General features: G+C 44.5%; 1 protein-coding gene across 1 annotated transcript; it reads right to left on the bottom strand.

Annotated features, from left to right (window-relative positions):
• Nucleotides 1-541: 541 nt before the first annotated feature.
• Nucleotides 542-19881, bottom strand: Cct3 (chaperonin containing TCP1 subunit 3). Its single transcript, XM_057793873.1, has 14 exons — nt 19747-19881; nt 17572-17633; nt 16434-16484; nt 16141-16203; nt 14163-14259; nt 12178-12295; nt 10584-10770; nt 9019-9168; nt 6576-6708; nt 6198-6279; nt 3725-3905; nt 1671-1916; nt 1193-1324; nt 542-867 (listed from the first exon to the last, which is right to left on the bottom strand). The coding sequence occupies exons 1-14, from the start codon at nt 19775-19777 to the stop codon at nt 763-765; spliced, it is 1638 nt and encodes a 545-aa protein (XP_057649856.1). The 5' UTR covers nt 19778-19881; the 3' UTR covers nt 542-762.
• Between the last annotated feature and the right edge of the window lie 203 nt (nt 19882-20084).

The raw sequence follows: 20084 nt of genomic DNA, 5'->3' as shown, positions 1-20084 counted from the left end.
TGCCAGGTTACCACACCTGGCCTTTGAATGAGTGTAATGTCTGTGAATGCAGGTGTACACGGAGGTCAGACAGCCACCTCTCTCCTTCCACCCACTATGGTATTTGGGGACTGAACAAATGTCATTGGCTTTAGTGGCAAGCATTTCTGCCTACTGAACAATCTTACTGTCTCAGTACATTTTGTTTTCTTTCAGAGACAAGAGGAGCACAGAATGGTCTCCTACTTGCTATATAGCTGTGACTCTTAGTGTGAGCCAATTTTACAGCATTTGGAATGAGGCTAGTAAGCCTCAAGGCACACATGCTGAAGGAAACCCAACCAGTCAGATTTGTGAGTTCGAGGCCAGCCAGGTCTACAGAGTTCAAGAGCTGTTATACAGAGAACCAGTCTCAAAAAAACCAACCAACCGGCATCCCCCCACCAAAAATTGGTTAGTGATCTCAATTCGTCTCCTTTGCCCCTAAGGTTTTCAGCCTCCTCTTGTATTGCTAGGATGTAGAGATGAGCCTGGAGATTGAAGAAAACACATGACAACTGTCTCAAATGACTTAGATTTAATCACTGGAAGCAAACTAAATGGAAAGCTTACAATAGAGAAGAGATACATGTCAGTGCTTTTTGCAAACCGAGATGGGACAGACTGGGGGCTGCCCCTCAACTTGATCCTTTGCAAACAAAGGTGTCCACAGTGTTCCTGGAACTCTGGCTCAGGAAACAGGAGACTGCTGGTTCTGTGCGTTGAAGTCACCTTGCTCACCACTCACTCCTGGCCAGCATCTGGAGCACTGCTTTGCCGGGTCTGGTCATCACCCTTCTTCTTATGCCCAGAGACAATGTCATCAATCCGCAGAAGCAGAACTGCAGTCTAAGAGTAAAACAGTCCAAAGAGGTCAGCTGAGAAGGGAAAGACACTGTTTTCTTTTAAATGTATCTCCTCCCACCGAATTACCATTTTATCTGGAATCTCCCCTTTTCAGAGTCTTGAATAAACAATGCAGTCCTCCCTAAGCAAGGGATGTAGCTTGTGCCCTGATACACGATGTTTTCATATAAGCTAAAGGTAAGTAGGGAAATGGAATTCCTTGGGAGATCTTTAGGGAATACTCTGCCTTTTGTGGCCCCTCCCTTCCAAAGCACAGTAGTTGGTTGTCAGGACAGAAACAGCATATGCACACCTTAGGGTGTCTTACCTCCACTGCTGTTTTGTATGTTTGCAGCTTCACAGCCAACGGTTCCCATATACCTAGCTCTTTCATGTCCACCAAGGTACCAGTCTCACCGTTCACACCCCACGTCTCACAATTCTCCTGTGTGTGCTTGGCCTGCAGGTGGAACAAACCCATGGAGGGAGAATACAATGAAGCAAACTAGCTAGCGTTAGGAAACAGACCAGCAAACAAGGCAAAGATGGAAAAATTTTAAAGGAATGTACTGTAAGAAAAGCTAAGGGGGCAAAGGCAAGGCTGATGGCTGCTGAGAACACCAAGGTTGACTCTAGCATACACACACCCCACACCCACATCAATGTGTGCACAAGTACAAGCATATGTGTGCTTATGAGCATACACGCAGACTGACAGGAAAAAAACAAAACAACAAAACATCTCCTTAGGCCAAACATAGCTTGCCTTACCTTGGGGCAAGGTATGAGCATAGAAAAGAACTCACTCGTAGGGAGGTAAGCAGACGAATGGTACTAGCTCCACAGTTCTGGATCAAGGTACGAGGGATGACCTCTAAAGCTTGGGCCACAGCTCTATATGGCCACTGTTCCACACCAGTCATGGCCTTAGATTTTTCTGTCAAGGCATGGGCCACAGCCATCTCCGAGGCTCCACCACCAGGCACCAACTGAGGGTCCAGGAGGACGTTTCGGCACACTTGCATGGCATCCTGGAGGTTGCGTTCTACTTCCTTGGGGAAGCAGAGAAATGGTATAGTCAGCTCAATGACTCAGAAAAATCAAGAGCATCAAATGATTTCCTACCTGACAAGGTTTTAGCAAAGCACAGAGGATAACTAAGACAACCCTTGTGACTCCACTGGTGAAGGGCGGAAGTTACGTCCTTAAGACGCAGAACTCTGGAGGTGGTGGAGTATACCTATAATCAGAAGGCAGAGGAAGGCAGATCTTTGGGAGTTCAAGGCCAGCCTGGTCTACAAAGAGCTAGTTCTAGGACAGCCAGAGCTGTTACAGATAAACCCTGCCTCGGGGGAAAAAAGGAGGCGTAATTCAGAAATATTAAGTGAGGACAGGAGGAGGCCTGCAAGAGGATTAGGGGATGGTACACCTCAACTATGAGGTTAAGTTTTTATGTATCTCATCTCACCCTCACTAGTTACGTCCTTCAGGAGACGGCATGGTGCACTGCAAACTGTCTGCTTACCAGTAATGTAGCTTGGAAAAGGTACTTCCCCTGAAGTGGGGATGGAGGAGGGCCTGCAGAGATAGATAGACGGCTTAGTGGTTCAAGGCTCTTGCCAACAGGCCTGACCAAGCTTGATTCCTGGAACCCACGAGAGGGAACTAACTTCACAACTGTCCTCTACTTCTGTACCAGCACCACGGAATGTGCCCAATGACATCCATGAGAAACAAACATAAGATAGAAGAAAGGGCGGGAACAGCAGTAGTGCAGAGTCTGTCTCAATGCTATTAACAGCACAGTGGAGACAGAGTAGGAGTCCACACGGAGCTACAAAGTGAGATCCTCCCTTCCTCTCGTACCAGGACTGTAGCTCAGGTGGCAGAATGCTAGCCTAGCAGGTGTAAAGCACCCTTAGTATCACACAAACAATGAGGTTGAAAATGCCTAAATCTTTTTACCAAATCGAGGAAGGCTGGAGGTCCAGATGTCAGTCATCCTCAACTACAGAGGAGTTTCAAGAACCCCACCCAGGGTGGTAAGGGTAGGATTTATAGTCACCAACCCATTAAGAAGAAAGTTTTTGTTTGCAAACAGGGCCCATGTCGCCCTTACTGTCCTAGAATTCAGTAAGTTGACCAGGCTGGTCTTGAACAAACCCAGAGATCCACCGGCCTTTGCCTCTGGAGTGCTGGAATTAAAGGTGTTCACATTTGGTCTGTTCTTATTTACTGTTGTATGGGTTTTGTTATTGTTTTTTCAAGACAGCTCTGTCTGTCCTGAAACTCACTCTGTACACAAGGCTGGCCTCGAATTCAGAGATCCATCTGTCTCTGCCTCCGAAGTGCTGGGATTAAGGGCCACTTTTTTTTTTTCCATTTAAAAAAGACAAATTTCCACTGATCCTTCTGCCTCAGCCTCAGCACAGGTATGAGCTACTACACTAGGCTTCCAAATCACAGCAGCTAAGTACGTAACAAGATCACTAGTTTGTTTCCAAACTATGCCTATCTCTCCCTGTCTTCTTCTTGCCTTTAAGATGAGGTTGGCCTCATAGTCTGTACACAGGAGTAAGCCATACTTCCAATCTACCACCATGCCTGGTTCATGTGGTGCTAGAGTCAGAACCCAGCACTTAATCTTCTTTTAACCTCCTCACCATCAAGTGAGTGGTTCCGATCCTTTACACATTTATGCAGACATGCAGCCACAGGCCAAAGGATCACTGACTGAAATTAAAAACTGCTAAAATAAATATTTTTTTTCTTTTCAAGTTGACATATTAAGTTTGCTACTGTGGTGAAAAGCTCAGGATGGAACAATATCCTTTCCTTGCTTACACCAAGGCTCACTCACCGAGAGTATCTCCTTGCTGGCTCCTCTAAGAAGAATGGTGCAGGCCTTGGGGTCTTTGCACTCAGTGATGAATGTGAAGTACTCATCCCCAATCTTCTTGATTTCCAATAGGCCCGCACCTGTACCAACATCTTCTTCCCTCAGTTCCTCTGGTCGGCTGACTATCCGTGCCCCACAGGCTCTAGTGGATGGAGAAGATGGAGAGGACAGGGTTTCAGATGCTTTTATCCACCTCTAGTCTACAGTCTGTGATTAGAATCAAGTAAATTATTACAACTACTCAAGTGGTCTAGACTGACAAATGGAAAAGGTTTTAAGTGCACACAGGCCAAGTTTTTCAAGGCAGGGTTTCTCTGTAGCTTTGGAGCCTGTCCTGGCACTCGCTCTGTAAACCAGGCTGGCCTCGAACTCACAGAGACGTACTTGCCTCTGCCTCCCAAGTGCTGGGATTAAAGGTGAGTGCCACCACCATCCAGCCAAGTTTCTCAAAATAAGGCTTTAGTAATAAAATTATACACACACGGCAACAATTCGCTAGTAAAACCAGGCGTAGCTGGATCCAAGTATAATTTTTTTGATAAAGTATATATGTACATATGTAACATGTACGTATATACACACATATATATATAGCAATGGTGAGTTCTCGGTATAAATCAGCTGAGCCTTAATGCCTATAAATAATGTTGATTCAAAGAGGGCCATGAAGGTGGAGAGATGGCTCAGCGGTTAAGAGCATCGCCTGTTCTTCCAAAGGCCCTGAGTTCAATTCCTGACAACCACATGGTGGCTCACAACCATCTGTAATGAGGTCTGGTGCCCTCTTTTGGCCGGCCTGCAGGCATACACACAGACAGAATAGTGTATACATAATAAAGTAAAAAAAAAAAAAAAAAAAAAAAAAAAAGGAAAAAGAGGGCCATGAAATGGCTCAGCAGGTAGCACACTTCCCACACAAGCCTTACATCCTGAGTTCAATACCTGGAGCCAACAGACTCACAAAGCTGTCCTCTAACCTCCACATGCGCACTGTGGCATACTCATGTACCACTGCATATCACACAAATACACAGGAATGAAAAAGACTGTACTAGAAAGACTCCAAAGTCAAGCAAGCAACAATCTGAGAAAAAGTTATGATACACACTGTGCCAGTTTGAATGTCATTGGCCCTCATAACCTCATAGGGAGGGGTTTTGCTGGAGTGGGTGTGACTGAGGCGTGGCCTTGGAGGTTTCCTATGCTCAGGATACCTCCCAGTGTTCAGTCCATTTCCTGCTACCTGACACATCTGTCAATATACCGCCATGCTCCTCATTATGATGATAAAGGACTGAACCTCGGAAACTGTAAGCAAGCCACCCCAATTAAATGCTTTCTTTTTAAGAGTTGCTGTGGTCATGGTGCTGAGAGCAAGAGAAATCCTAAAACACACATCTACAATTCTAGAACAGGAAGTTGAAGCAGGAGGATTGTGGGTTCAAGTCCATCTTGGAATCCAAGACTAGCATAGATTATAAACATGGCCAATTTTAATAAATGTAAACAAATTTTGCTTTTGAAATAGTCTCTTTTAATCCAGGCTGGCCTCTAATGTCTAGCCTGGTCAACTCAACTCACAAGTGTAAGGTTATAGGTTTGTAGCAGTGCCCAGCAGGACCACATTGGTTCCTCTAATCTGTATGAGAGAAGGTCTGTCCTGGAGCTCAGACATTTCATCCGCCTCTGCCTCTCAAGTGACTATAGCACTAAACCCAGCTTAGGACTTTTCTTTTTCTTTTTTGTTTTTACGAGACAGTTTCTCTATTTAACTCTGGCTGTCCTGGAACTTGCTCTACAGACCAGGCTGGCCTCAAACTCAAGTCACCAACTCCCAATTTATATGGACAACTCTTCTTTTTAAAAAAAAAACAAAAACAAAAACAAAAAAAAAAAAACAAAACTTATGGGCATTAGTGTTTTGTCTGCATGTATAGATTGTTGAGGATTTCAGATCTTGGAGTTATAGACAGTCGTGAGCAGCCATGTAGGTACTGGGATTTGAATCTGGATCGAGTCAGTGCTCTTAACCGCTGAGCCATCTCTCCAGTCCCTTGATGACACTTCTTAATCGCCATCCTTTCTCTAAACTTATGGGCAAGCAAAGACAACTAAATATACATATATTATGTTTCGAACCATTTTGGAACAAGCAAAGTCAACCTGGATTTATGCTAATGTGCCTGTGCATGGTATCTCTCCCAAACTCTTATCTTCTAAAGCCTGCCTTCCTCCCTCTCGGTTTTTCGAGACATGGTTTCTCTTGTAGCTTTGGAGCCTGTCCTGGAACTAGCACTGGCCTCAAACTCGAGATCAGCCTTGCCTCTGCCTCCCGAGTACTGGCATTAAAGGTGTGCGCCACCACCGCCCGGCTGAGAAAACTTTTTGATAAGCAGTTATATCCTCTATGCCTACCTTTAGCTGGTTTACTTACCTAGCAATGCGATTATTGTCTGTCTTCCGGACTCTGCGAATGGCCGTGACATTGGCCCGCATGAGGTAGTGCTGAGCTAAATCTGAAAGTTGAGGAAAGCATCAGCCAGATCCCCGAACTCGACTCCAAAATAGTTTTTTTCCCTAAAGTAGCATTCTAAATAGCACACGACGGGTTTTGTTTTTATTTTCTCGAGATAGGGCTTCTCTGTGTAGCCCTGGCTGTCCTGGAACTAGCTCTTATAGACCAGGCTGACCTTAAAGGTGTGCACTACCACTGCTTGGCAAAAGCACGTGATGTGTCTTTACCAATTTGAGGGATAAAACCAAACCAAAGCCACCCACTCTCTTCTACTTCAAAAGGCAGATGAAGGCTTACCTGAAATGCCCTTCTCTGTGATGACCACATCAGGCTTCAGCTGGATGATGTCCTCACACAACTGCTGGATGTACTCTTCTTCCATCTGCAGGATGCGGGTGAAATCCTCCTCTCGTGTAATCTCGATGTCAGTCTGTGAGTGAAGACAAGGTGATAAAGTTGGAGAGATGACTCAGAACTCAAGAGCAAGTACTGCTCACAGCTGCCTGTTAATCCCAGCCCTAGGGGATCCGACACCCTCTTCTGGATTGCACTCAGACGCAATGTTCCCCAGACCTCCATGTGCACATCCAGGCACACACACAAAATTTCCAGGCTGACGAAGCTATTCAAGTGTTATCTCAATTACTGTCCGCCCTCCACCCAGCCCAGAAATTATGAATCTGAATGTTGAAACTTCACACCCATGTAACCAGGTGTAACTTTTATTATTTTTTTAAAAAAATACTTATTATATATACAATATTCTGTCTGTGTGTATGCCTGCAGGCCAGAAGAGGGCACGAGACTCCATTATAGATGGTTGTGAGCCACCATGTGGTTGCCGGGAACTGAACTCAGGACCTTTGGAAGAGCAGATAATGCTCTTAACCTCTGAGCCATCTCTCCAGCCCCAAGGTGTAACTTTATTTACTAGTTAGTGTGCATGAATATTTTAGGTTGATTCATCTCCCCCACTTGTGAATTTTTGGGACACAGTCTTAACTTTCTCAACCCGCTAATCTCATTCCCAGTCTAAATGCTGGGATTACAGGTGTAAGAAACCACGTCCCTGAATTAACTTGATTCTTGTTTCCAATCATTAGTAAGATCCACTGACACTGGGTGGTGGCGATGCATGTCTTTAATCCCAGCACTTGAGAGGCAAAGGCAGGTGAATCTCTGTGAGTTCAAGGCCAGCCTGGTCTACAAAGCGAGTTCCAGGATAGCCAAGGCTACACAGAGAAACCCTGTCTCAAAAAAAAAAAAAAAAGATTCACTGGCTTAAAACCTGTAAGTCTCTATACTTCACAAATTCCCTTTAGCAGTAAAAATTAAAGAACTCAGGCCATAGATGCTCCTTATACATTAGAAGACATGGGACACAGATGGGGAGGGTGCGTGCACGGCACACTTTAATCGAGAGGCAAACGCAGGCAGATCTCTATGAGTTTGAGGCCAGTGGGGTCTACAGTCTGAGTTCCAGGACAATCAGGGCTACACAGAGAAACCCGTTTTGGAAACCAAAAGAACAAAACCAAACAATAAACAACAAAAAAAAGTAAGTTACACCTGTAACCCCAGCATTTAGGAGGTTGAGGCAAGTAGACAGATTGCTAACCCAGCCACATAGCCAGTTTTAGACCACCCAGGCTACAGGGTAATACTATCTAAACCTTCCAAACCCAACCCTTAAAAAAATCCCTTTGGGCCGGGCGATGGTGGCGCACGCCTTTAATCCCAGCACTTGGGAGGCAGAGGCAGGCGGATCTCTGTGAGTTCGAGACCAGCCTGGTCTACGGAGCTAGTTCCAGGACAGGCTCCAAAGCCACAGAGAAACCCTGTCTCAAAAAACCAAAAAAAAAAAAAAAAAAAAATCCCTTTGGGGGCTGGAGAGATGGCTCAGAGGTTAAGAGCATTGCCTGCTCTTCCAAAGGTCCTGAGTTCAATTCCCAGCAACCACATGGTGGCTTACAACCATCTGTAACGAGGTCTGGTGCCCTCTTCTGGCCGGCAGGCATACATACATACATACAGAATATTGTGTACATAATAAATAAATATTTTTAAAAAAATCCCTTTGGGTGGTAGCGGTGCACGTCTTTAATCCCAGCACAAGAGGCAGTGACAGGCGGATCTCTGTGAGTTCAAGGCCAGCCTGGTCTACAGAGCGAGTCCCAGGACAGGTTCCAAAGCTACCAAGAAACCCTTTCTTACATTCAATCAAGCAATCAATCCCCAAACTAAAGTCCTACAGAGCCAGGTTTAAAATGTGCCAAAGTCAAAGGAAAAAAGTGAGTAAATGTGCTGTGAGGCTGGTCCTGAACCAAGTGATCCTCCTGCCTCACTCACTTTCCTAAGTAGACGGACTGCAGGCACACGTCTGTATCCACATGTCTGATGCAGTTTTAATGAATGCAGGAGTGATTTTTTGGGGAAAATAAAGCAATATCAAACTATTTTCAAGAACTACTGTGAAAAATCAGCGGCAACAAGAATACAGAGCAGTAAATGGCAGCTAGCACACAACACACAACTTCATTGTCACTTCCCTATTAAGTCAGGAGCCCACTTGAAACACATGCACAGTTTAATTCCAGTATCGGGGAGACAGAGGCAGGTGGACTGGATCTGTTAGTTCGAAGCCAACCTGGTCTACAAATGTGGATTTCAGGATAACCAGAACTATGTAAAGAGAACCTGTTTCAGAAAAACAAAAGGCTCCACAAGCTGGGGATCTTACCTGGCTTTCTCCTTTCTTGTACTCCAGAGAGGAATCCAGCAGCACAATTCGAGGGTTCTTGATATAGCGGCGCATTCGTGGATGAGTCACATCCTTGTTGATCATTACTCCACGTAAGACACACGAGTCTTCAATGATGCCCCCAGGAATCTGAGCCAAGGAATATTTACGTCACTACATAATCAAGAGGCAGTAGCTGGGACTAGGGTACATCATACAGCACTTGTTTTCCTGGGTCTAAGCCTCAGCAACACACACAAACCTCAAACCCATCTCCATAATTGCTTCTTTCCTAAATAACTGTTTCAAGATTCCAGGATATCTTTCTTCCATGAAGCTCAAAAACAAAATATCAAGTGGGTAGGCAGTGACAGGCTTGCTTAAATTTTGTCAAAACAGAAAAACTTTGTGTTTTATTTGCAATTGTTAGGTTTACTTTTTGGCAAATTTTATTTTTGAGTGTATGAGAGCCAATCTTGGCTGTAAACGTTCTTTCTTTCTTTCTTTCTTTCTTTCTTTCTTTCTTTCTTTCTTTCTTTCTTTCTTTCTTTCTTTCTTTATTGTGTATGCGATATTCTGTCTGTGCGTATGCCTGCTGGCCAGAAGAGGGCACCAGACCTCATTACAGATGGTTGTGAGCCACCATGTGGTTGCTGGGAATTGAACTCAGGACCTTTGGAAGAGCAGGCAATGCTCTTAACCTCTGAGCCATCTCTCCAGCCCCTTGGCTGTAAACTTGACATGTGGAATCAACTAAAACCCAAGGAGTTGGCACATCTGTGAAGGACTTTTCTTGATTGGATTATTAGGCAGAAAAGACCCACCCTAAATCTGGGCCACACCTTTGGTGGCAGGCAACATAAAAGCCTTTGCTGTTTGCTTGCTCATTCCCACGGACATCGGCCCCACTGCTGAGGCATTAAGAGACTCCTTTGGAGTCCAAGGAGACTGAAGACCAGCTGAGACAATCATCCTAGTGGACTAAAATACAGGACTCGTGGCTTCTCTGTCAGGAAACAGTCACTGTTGGAACGGTCGCTCAATAAAGCCCCTGTAATATTTTGCTAAGTGCTGCTCTCTAGAGAACCCTGATTAGTGGTTTGCCTGCATATATGTATATTATCTGTGTGTGGTGCCCTCAGAGGTCAAAAGAGGAAATCGGGTTCTCTGGAACTGGAGTTAGGGATGGCTGTGAGACACCATGTGGGTGCTGGAATTCACCCATGGGTCCTCTGCATGAGCAGTAAGGGCTCTTAACTGCTGAGTCATTTCTACAGCTCCAGCACTTACAAAATTTATATCCTCACTGATAACTAATATTCACATGCATCAATATGGACATACCAATGTATTTCCTTACCCTTGGTAAACCTTGTGTATGGGAGGCAGTGAAGGCAGCAAAAATTATTTTAGGAATTCTTCCTTGATACTCTTAGGTTTTTTATTTCCCAGGCTCTCAGTCTGTCCAGTTCTCCTTTCTGGTTCTAACTAAAGAAAGACCCCTCCTCTGAAGTGGAGTGACCATGCCAGATAGTTCACTCTCAGGCACACACTGGACAGCTCACCTTCTCCACCCTTGCATACTTTTTGATGTCAATTTCCTTTCGGCCATTCTCTTCAAACTGCACAGTCTTGACAGCATCCAGGGCAATATTGCATGCCAAAGAGGACCACCGACTGATGACTTTTGTAGTAATAGAGCTATTGATGATGTTCAGCATCATGTCACGGTTATTAACATCAACAGGGGTACTGGAAAAAGAAACACAGGTAACATGTTCAGCAGTAACCATAAAATGTTTAACACAGTACCTCAGAGAGTACCTGTGTTTTACGATGCCTACCATTTTGTAACTAAAATTCCCAAATTAAGTGAAGGTTAACAGTCATACATTTTGTTTACAAGGTTTTGGTTTTGTGTGTGAGTGTTTTGGAGTTTCTCTGTGTAGCCCTGGCTGTCCTGGAATTCACTTTGAGATACACCAGGTTCCTCTGCCTCTCCAGTGAGCGAACTAAAGGCAAGCACCACCACTCCCTGTTTCTTTGAGACAGGGTCTCTCTCTGTAGCTCTCTGGTTGTTCTCAAACCAGACTGGTCTTAAACTAACAGCGATCCACCTTCCTCTACTTCCCATTATTTTGGGGTTTTTTGAGACAGGGTCTCCCTGTGTAACAGCCCTGGCTGTCCTAGAACTTACTCTGTATCATGCACTTTTTTTTTTTTTTTTGGTTTCTCCGTGGTTTTGGAGCCTGTCCTGGAACTAGCTCTTGTAGACCAGGCTGGTCTCAAACTCACAGAGATCCGCCTACCTCTGCCTCCCAAGTGCTGGGATTAAAGGCGTGTATCATGTACTTTTATACTTCCTATATTGTACTATTAGCACCAAGCAAATATAAACTATTAATTCTCTAGATTCAAGCATCATTTTCAGGTGTGGCCCTCATTTTAATGGAAAGCTGCTGGCTGCTATCTTCACAGCACAGAGGACTGAATTAGCTGCATGCATACATGATAGTAGGACATTTTAATACTAAGTCTTGAATTAACTCTAACAACTCACTCCTTATGCTCCTTAGTGGACTCTAGTATCTAGGAAGACAGGCCTATCTTAAAATACACTTTGCATGGCAGCTATAACATTTTTCTCTTGGTATGTGCACATGGTGTGTGTAAAGAACAGAAATCTGAACATCACGTGTCATCCTCAACCATTCTCCACATTATTATTTGAAGATTTTGGTATTTCACCGAACCTAGAGTTTGCCAGTTCCAACAGACTAACCCCAGGAACCCTCATGTTTCCACCTTCCCAACACTCATTTTTTTCTATAAAGCTGTGTGTGTGATATGTGTGTGCATAGAGCACTTATGTGTGAGGTCAGAGCACAACTTTGTGGAGTCCTTCCTTTCTTTACATGGGTTCCAAGTAAGAAACCTGGGTAATTGATATTCCTTTTAATATTAATATACTTTGAATTATTTTTTTAAAACACAAACTTCTCCTCCACTTTGACTCCACTTCTTACTATATAAAGCCAGAATGAAGGTCACTGTGTATGTGTGTGAGCACGTGCATGCGTGCTGTATGCTTAGCTGTCTTAAGAACAGAACACTCAACCTAAGCCTCCCACACTATTCATTTCCAGTCCTGCTCCATACCTGATTTTCTTCAGGGTGTTGATCATATCCTCCAGTGCCATGCGGTAAGCACTGATCACCACTGTTGGGTGCATCTGCTGCTCTAGAAAGTGCTCAGCCACAGACAGCATTTCTCCCGCTGTAAACAAGGACACAACCATCATGGCAGTGTATTTCAAAGTACCAGAAGATGAAGGCAATTAATTTCCTTATGCTTCTAATAGATATTTTCTTAAAACAGATTCTCATAAAGAGACCCTCATTAAGCAGTTACTACTGTTTCAAAATTTACATTCTCTAGATACCAATTCATAAAAAAATACATTTATTAGACACATTTTAAATTATCAAACACTGATCTTATGAACTATTTCTCTCTCTTTTTTTATGGTTTTTCAAGACAGGGTTTCTTAGTAGCTATGAAGCCAATCCTAGAACTCGCTTTGTAGACGAGGCAGGCCTTAAACTCAAAAGATTCACCTGCCTCTACCTCCCGAGTGCTGGGATTAAAGGCATAAGCCACCACGGGGTCTCTTTTTAATCTTTCTAATTAAATATATGCTATAATTTCCTATGGAAAATGAAAATATTTTTCCCCAAGAAAGAAAAATACACCCGGGAAGCATTTACTAACTCAATACCTTAGCATACAGCCAAACTGCTGGCACTAAAAACAAAGACAAGCTGGGCTAACCCCAGCACCAGGAGGTGGAGACAGAAGGACCAGGAACTCAAGACCAACCTTGAGTTACCCTTTGGCTGTTCCTAACAGACTATAACTTATTTCATGGATGGCCGTGAACCAATTCATGGGCACTAGGAACTGAACCCAGAGGTCAAGAGACTTAACTGCTCTTACAGATCACCTGAACTCAATTCCCAGTATCCGAGTTAGGTGGCTCAAAACCACATGTTAACTCCAGCTTTGGGAGACCCAATACCTTCTCTGACTTCTGTGAGCATCTGTACCCCTGAGAATGTATCCTCAAAACAGACACACATATTCATGTACATAATTTAAAATAAAACCCACCACTCCCCAAAGATAAAACTCTCCACATGTATACAAAGACAAAAACAACTCATGTAATTTCATCAGTCATATCACTTCTATATAACAAGAGCCTGGCTTGAAAAACAAAACGTTCTAAGCAAATCAATTCATACACAATAAAATATGTTTTAGTTGATGAAAATGTGATCACAGGAACTTATTAACTTGTATTGCCCATACCAATAACAGTCTGGAATTCGCACTTTGTGATAACTTCACAGAATATAACACAACTTGCATCTTAAACATAAGAAAGCTCACCCTATTCAGAGTGTTTTACACTCTACTGCAGAAAATACATAAACAAGCCGGGCGGTGGTGGCGCACGCCTTTAATCCCAGCACTCGGGAGGCAGAGGCAGGCGGATCTCTGGGAGTTCAAGGCCAGCCTGGTCTACAAGAGCTAGTTTCGGGACAGGCACCAAAGCTACAGAGAAACCCTGTCTCAAAAAACCAAAAAAAAAAAAAAAAAAAGAAAATACATAAACAAGCTGGGCGGTGGTGGCGCACGCCTTTAATCCCAGCACTTGGGAGGCAGAGGCAGGAGGATCTCTGTGAGTTCGAGACCAGCCTGGTCTACAGAGCTAGTTCCAGGACAGGCTCCAAAACCACAGAGAAACCCTGTCTCGAAAAACCAAATAAATAAATAAATAAAAAGAAAATACATAAACAATTGGCAAGGATCTCTACAGCACATCTTCTCCATATGCATGCATGGATATTTTGTCTGCACGTATATATAGGTACCATAAGTATGTCCAGTGCCTGAGGATGCTAGAAGAGATCAGATCCCCTGGGACTGGACTTCTAGACAGCACCGAGCTCCTATGTGTGTGCTGGGAATTGAACCCTGGACCTCGCTCTGCAAGAGCAGTCAGTGCTCTTAACTGCTGAGTCCCCACCCCCACACATTGTTTCTAATTTCCTCCTCCAACCCTCCACTTTCCTCTCACCGAGAATAATTACTGATGTGGTCCCATCTCCAACCTCTTCATCCTGGGTCCTGCTAATTTCAATCATAGACTTGGCTGCTGGGTGTTGGACTTGAATCTGAAAGAAAAATGAACCAAGACTACTCAGAAGATTGAAAAAAAAGATAACAACAAGAAAACCCCAAAACTTACTTATTTTGTTTGTATGTGGTTACATGTAGACCACAGTTAGCCTGTAGAGGACAGGGACAACTTGTGGTAACTGTCTCTCTTTTTTAAAATTTATTTAAAAAAAAAAAAAAAAAAACTATCTTTTTTCATTTTACATACCAATCCCAGTCCTGTTCTCCCCCATCCCCCGTTATCTCCTTCTACCATGTGGATGCTGGGGACTGAACTCAGGTTGTCAGGCACGGCAGCAAGCTGACCCATCTTGCCACATCTTAAAGACCACTTAGTTTGGCCTTAACTCTTGAGCTTCTACTTCCATACACACTGCCTTCCCCTTTGTTTTACAGGCCAGGTGTGTTAGCTCATGTTTTTAATCCCAGAAGTGATAGGCAAAGGTTAGTGGATCTCTCTAAATTCTAGATCAAGGACACCTGTATATAGCAAGCTCCAGGTCAGCCAAGGCTACATAGTTGAGACCCTGACTCCAAATACAAAAACCTCTCCAGGTGCTAAAGAGTTGCTCAATGGTGAAAGGTGCTCACTGGCCTTCCAGAGAACCCACCCAAGTTCAGTCCCTAGCACCAGTGTTAGGGAACAGCCAAGTGAGGCTCTACCTCAAGAACTCATTCCCACTGGGGGGGGGTCACATACCACATGATTCCTAACAGTGGCAAAGTGACAGTTACAAAGTAGCAATAAAAATAATTTTATGGTTGGGGTCACCTCAACATGAGGAATTCTATTAGAAGGGTCACAGCATTAGGAAAGTTGAGAACAGAATCATTGTTCTGTAAGATTCTATACCCTATTCTGGTCCATGGGCAGGCACACAGACACACAGTGCCCCCCCCCCCCAAGTTCTCCTTTTGTAGAAAAAGCATCCCTGAGAACTCAAGCATTAACACTTCTTGAGGACAGAGCAGTTTCTTCAGCTCAGTACTGCAAGCACCATAGTGGCTGAACTGTGTCCCCTGGAGATCCTAAACGCTTAGACATGGGATTGTGGCTTTACTTTACAAAGTAGGTCTTTGTAGAAGTATTCAAGTTAAAACGATGCCATACTGGTTTAAGGGGAGTCCCACTGGTGTTGTGACACATACAGGACACACCAGAATTATATGATGAAACAGAGATCCTGGGTTTACAAAGCAAAGGAACAATAAATACTATTAAAAGCTAGAAACAATAAAGGATTCTTCCTTAGTCTTCAGAACCAGGCGCCACCGCTACCTTGATTTCGTAGTTGCAGCCTTGGTCCACAGGAAGTTAAGTTTCTGGTGCTTCCCCTAGTCCCCCTTCTTTTTTTGGTGCTGGAAATTGAATCTAAAACCTTCCACATGAAAAGAGATGTACTCCAATACAGAGGCTCATATTCTAGCCCCCAGGTTTTGTTTGTAAGTTATTGAAACACAGCCCAGGCTGTTCTCAAACTCTCAATTCTTCTGCCTCAGTTCCTGAACACTGGGATAACATGTATACACCACACCTGGAGTTTCCATTTTTAAGCCAGCTATACTAGACTAGCGAGGCATAATGGCTCATATCTATAATCCCAGCATTTACAATCCCAAGGTTGATCTCAAATTCCCAATCCTCCTACCTTTATCCCCTAAATGTGGAGGTTGCATGTACACCGTCATCATACTTGATAGCCCTTGGATTTCAGAGTTATACAGCCTCTACAGCCTACGGTGACCCTGAACTCACGATCCTACTTCTACCGGTGCTGGGATTAGGAGCGTACAACACCATGCCAAGGTTTACACGTGTCTGAACAGGCTCTTGGTGAGAAAAAAGGAAGACAACAACATAAACAAAAAGCACACACCTCTCGAAGAATGGCATTGCCGTCGTTGGTCATCACGATGCCTCCCATTGGGTCCAAAAGCATCTAAGGAAAAGCAAAAGTGGGGAACTAGAAAAAGACAAGATCTTCTGAGTAAATTGGGAGCATGGGGATCTTGGGAGAGGGTAGAAAGGGAGGGGAGAGGCAAGGAGGGGAGCAGAGAAAATGTAGAGCTCAATACAAATCAATTAAAAGAAAGGAAGAAAACGCAAAAGTCTCAGACATAACAAAAAAGGAGGACCTGGAGTTTGAATTCCAATAAAAGATAGTCCAACCTTCATCATAGATTTAGGTCCCAAACATGTCCGGATGATGTCTGCAATTGTCTGTTGATAAGAAAACACAAAACAAAAAGTACAAATCATAAAACACTGTGATTTGGAGAATAACAGACAAAACCAGTATTTTGTTTTAAACAGGGTCTCAGTAGTATCTCTGGCTGGTCTTTTTTTTTTTTTTCGAGACAGGGTTTCTCTGGTTTTGGAGCCTGTCCTGGAACTAGCTCTTGTAGACCAGGCTGGTCTCGAACTCACAGAGATCCGCCTGCCTCTGCCTCCCGTCTGGCTGATCTTGAATTTAGAGACACTTTCACTTCTCAAGTGATGGGATTATAGGCGTGCTCCACCATGCCCAGTTCAGACTAGTATTTTGCCTGCATACATGTTTGTGTGCCAGATGCAAGCCTGGTGGCCACAGAGGCCTGAAGAGCACGCTGGACCCCATCAAACTAGAACTGGAGTCACAGATTTTAAGACGAAATTTGTCTTCTACAAGAGCAAATGCTCTGAACTGCTGAGCCAACTCTCCAGTCAGAGTCAGTTTTAACAATGACACTAGACAATAAGGATGGCAACTATTTTCACACAGCAATAAATGACTTCTCTTTCACACACAGCGCGTGCAAGGCCTACTACAGTTTCAATGTCCTTAGAGTTCAGCCTTAATATTTTCACTGACAGCGGCCTCCAGGCCACCTAAAATCAAGTCTTGTACTCACTCAAGAGATATTTACTTGGGAGACAAAGGCAATCAGATCTCTGAGTTCAAGGACGGCCAGCCTGACAAAGGGGGCAGGGGCGGGTCTGGAGAGAGGACTCAGTGGTTAAGATCACTGGTTGCTCTTCTGGAGGATCCAGATCACTCTCACATGGCTCACTCTCACAACAATCTGTAACTCCAGTTTCAGGGGATCCGCCACCTCTTCTAGCCTTCTTGTACACCAGGAATGCACATGATACACATACATGCATGCACGCAGCTTATAAAACCTCCCTCCCCATACCACCACCAAGGAAATACCTTGGCAAAGCAACTTTGCCTTTGCTTAATTGTATCCTCTGAAGGCAGATCCACAGAAAGCTTACTATCACAAACCCAGAACAAACTCATACAAACACTGAAAATGTGTGCTACCTTGGCAGCATTGATATTTCCAGACTGAACTTTTCTTCCAGATTCACGCTTTGTATTCTGACCTAGAACAGAGATAAACACATGTCAATGGCCCATTATACACAAGCAATTCATTTCCCACCTTAACAGAAAATGTTTACATTTTTAAATCTGTGTATGTATGTATGTGTATGTCAGGTGCACAAACACTCGTCAGTGTGGAGGTCACATGACAGGGTTCAGGCGTTGACTATCACATGTGTGCCAGGGTTAATCTTTGTTATCAAAGCCAGGTGTGGTGAAGCATGCCTTTAATTTCAGTGCTAAGAAGGCAGAATCAGGAGGATCTCTGTGAGTTGGAGGTCAGTCTGGTCTCCCTAGAGAGAATTTGTCTCAAATGAAACAAAAGCAACAAAACACATCTCTGGCTATTAGGCTTGGTGGCAGGTGCCTTTTTTACCTACTGGGTTATCCCACCAAACCTATTTAACAACTTTTAAAAATAAAAATAAATACAAAGATTTTCAAGTTTGATGACCAGAAAACTGTTTAGGGCTAGGCATAGTAGCACATGCCTTTAACCCCAGGACAGGAGAGACAGAATCCAAGGTCAGCCTGATCTATAAAAACATGCTTATGTTCTGGAGATGGCTCAGTAGATAAAAGCACTAGAGGCTCTTGCAGAGGACCCTGCGTCAATTTCCTGCACTAACATGGCAGCTCACAACCAGTGCCAGGGGATGTGATGCCCTCTTATAGTGTCTGCAGGCACACACATATATATGCAGGCAAAATACACATAAAATGAATAAAATTAAAAACCCAGAAACTACCCTTAGCTCTTTACTTCTCAATTTTAGCCCCTGGTACATAAAGATATAACCTGGAATACTTCAATTTCAGAATTCTGATCAATACTCTCCTGTAGGCTCACATATTTCCAGAGGGGATTCATGCCTGAGGATGGGGAGAAAAGTGAGGCAAGTGCATATCCCTCACAAACTCCTGGGAAGAGAAGCCACAGTCTCAAAGATTAGTGACCAAGAAAGCCTGGTTGCGAGGCTGGAAACACGGTTCAGTGTTTAAGAAAACTGGCTGCTCTGCCAGGATCCAGGTTCGATTCCCAGGCACCCATCGTGGCTCACAACTGCCTCTAACTTCAGTTCCAGGGGATGTGATGCCTTCTTCTGGTCCCCACAGGCACAAGACACTTACGTGGTACGCACACACACGTGCAAACAAAACACCCATACACATAAAGACAGAAAAAAGAAAACCCGACACTCACGATGTACCCAAAGAAAATTTAATTCCCAAGGAATCTCACGCTAGAATAAGACTAAAGCCTGCGAGCCAGACTGGAAACTTGTCTCGCATGAGGAGAGCAGTGACCCTTATGCCCCTCGTCTGCTACTTGAGTTTAAGCCCAAGGACTTGTCTGTGGGTGGGTGGGAGGGGTGGTATCACCGAACCCCTTTCTGACCATATCGAATAATAATCTTTTTCTGTTTTTCTATTTACTATGTATAACTAGTCGAACCGGGCTTAACAGCTCCCCTAACAGAAAAGGCACTGGTGCTCTTTACTCAAGCAATGAATGGCATTTCCTAAAGGGGAAAGAAAACCAATAGGAATCTGGAGGAACTTAACTAGTTGAGGCAAGGCGTGCCACTTCCGAACAAGGGTCGCTGAATGGCCGCTACCGCCAAGATGCTACTTGCGATCTCCCAGTAAAGGCAGCTTTACTTTACCAACTTAACTCCCAATTCTTTAAAGAACTACTACAGGCTACTAATACTGACGTTAAAGCACGGATTAAGCGATTTTTTTTCTAGGTCAAGCCGCAAATGGATGGACCCAGGATGAGGCAAGGCCTAACGTTAAGAATCATTATTCCCAAACTACATGCCGGAAATCATGCTGGAAAGGACACGGGGGCGTGGAGGGTGGCGGCTAAAGAATGGAACGCGAGTGGGATGGAGCACACGTAAAGATGAGCGACTCCGAGAGCGTAAAGGCATTTTGTCAAAGGAGGGCGACGGGAGCTGATAGGAGAGAAAAGCCAGAGAAGGCGCTTCCAAAACGAAAAGGCGGTTGGAAGGTACGGGGGGCCGAGTCATGGCGGGACGGAGCTGGGCAACCCTGGCCAGCGTGGGGAGAGAGGGGCGGAGGAAACCACCGCCTCCCTGAACTCACTGAGCACGAGCACTGGACGGTGGCCCATCATGGCGGCACGATGCGGAGCCGAGGACCCAGAGCTGGGGGAACCGGCAGAACCTTCTGGAGAGAAGAGCAGCGGAGAAAACGCTGCCTCCTCGGGATTGACACAGAAAACTGCTACTCTCTGAAGGGCCGCCAATCACTAACCTTACTTTATTGATTGGCAGGAACATAGACCAATAGCCGGTATTAGCCCCGCCCTTACGTAAGAAAGGTTAGGCAAGTTAGATGGAGAGGGCACGATGAGGGGGGGTCTGGGAGACGCGAGCGCCTGCGCACTAGCGTGGCCGCTCCCGGCCGCGTGCAGACGGAAT

Source organism: Chionomys nivalis, chromosome 18, assembly GCF_950005125.1.
Source record: "Chionomys nivalis chromosome 18, mChiNiv1.1, whole genome shotgun sequence".
Classification (NCBI taxonomy): domain Eukaryota; kingdom Metazoa; phylum Chordata; class Mammalia; order Rodentia; family Cricetidae; genus Chionomys; species Chionomys nivalis.
This window is presented reverse-complemented; position numbering and strand designations above follow the sequence as displayed.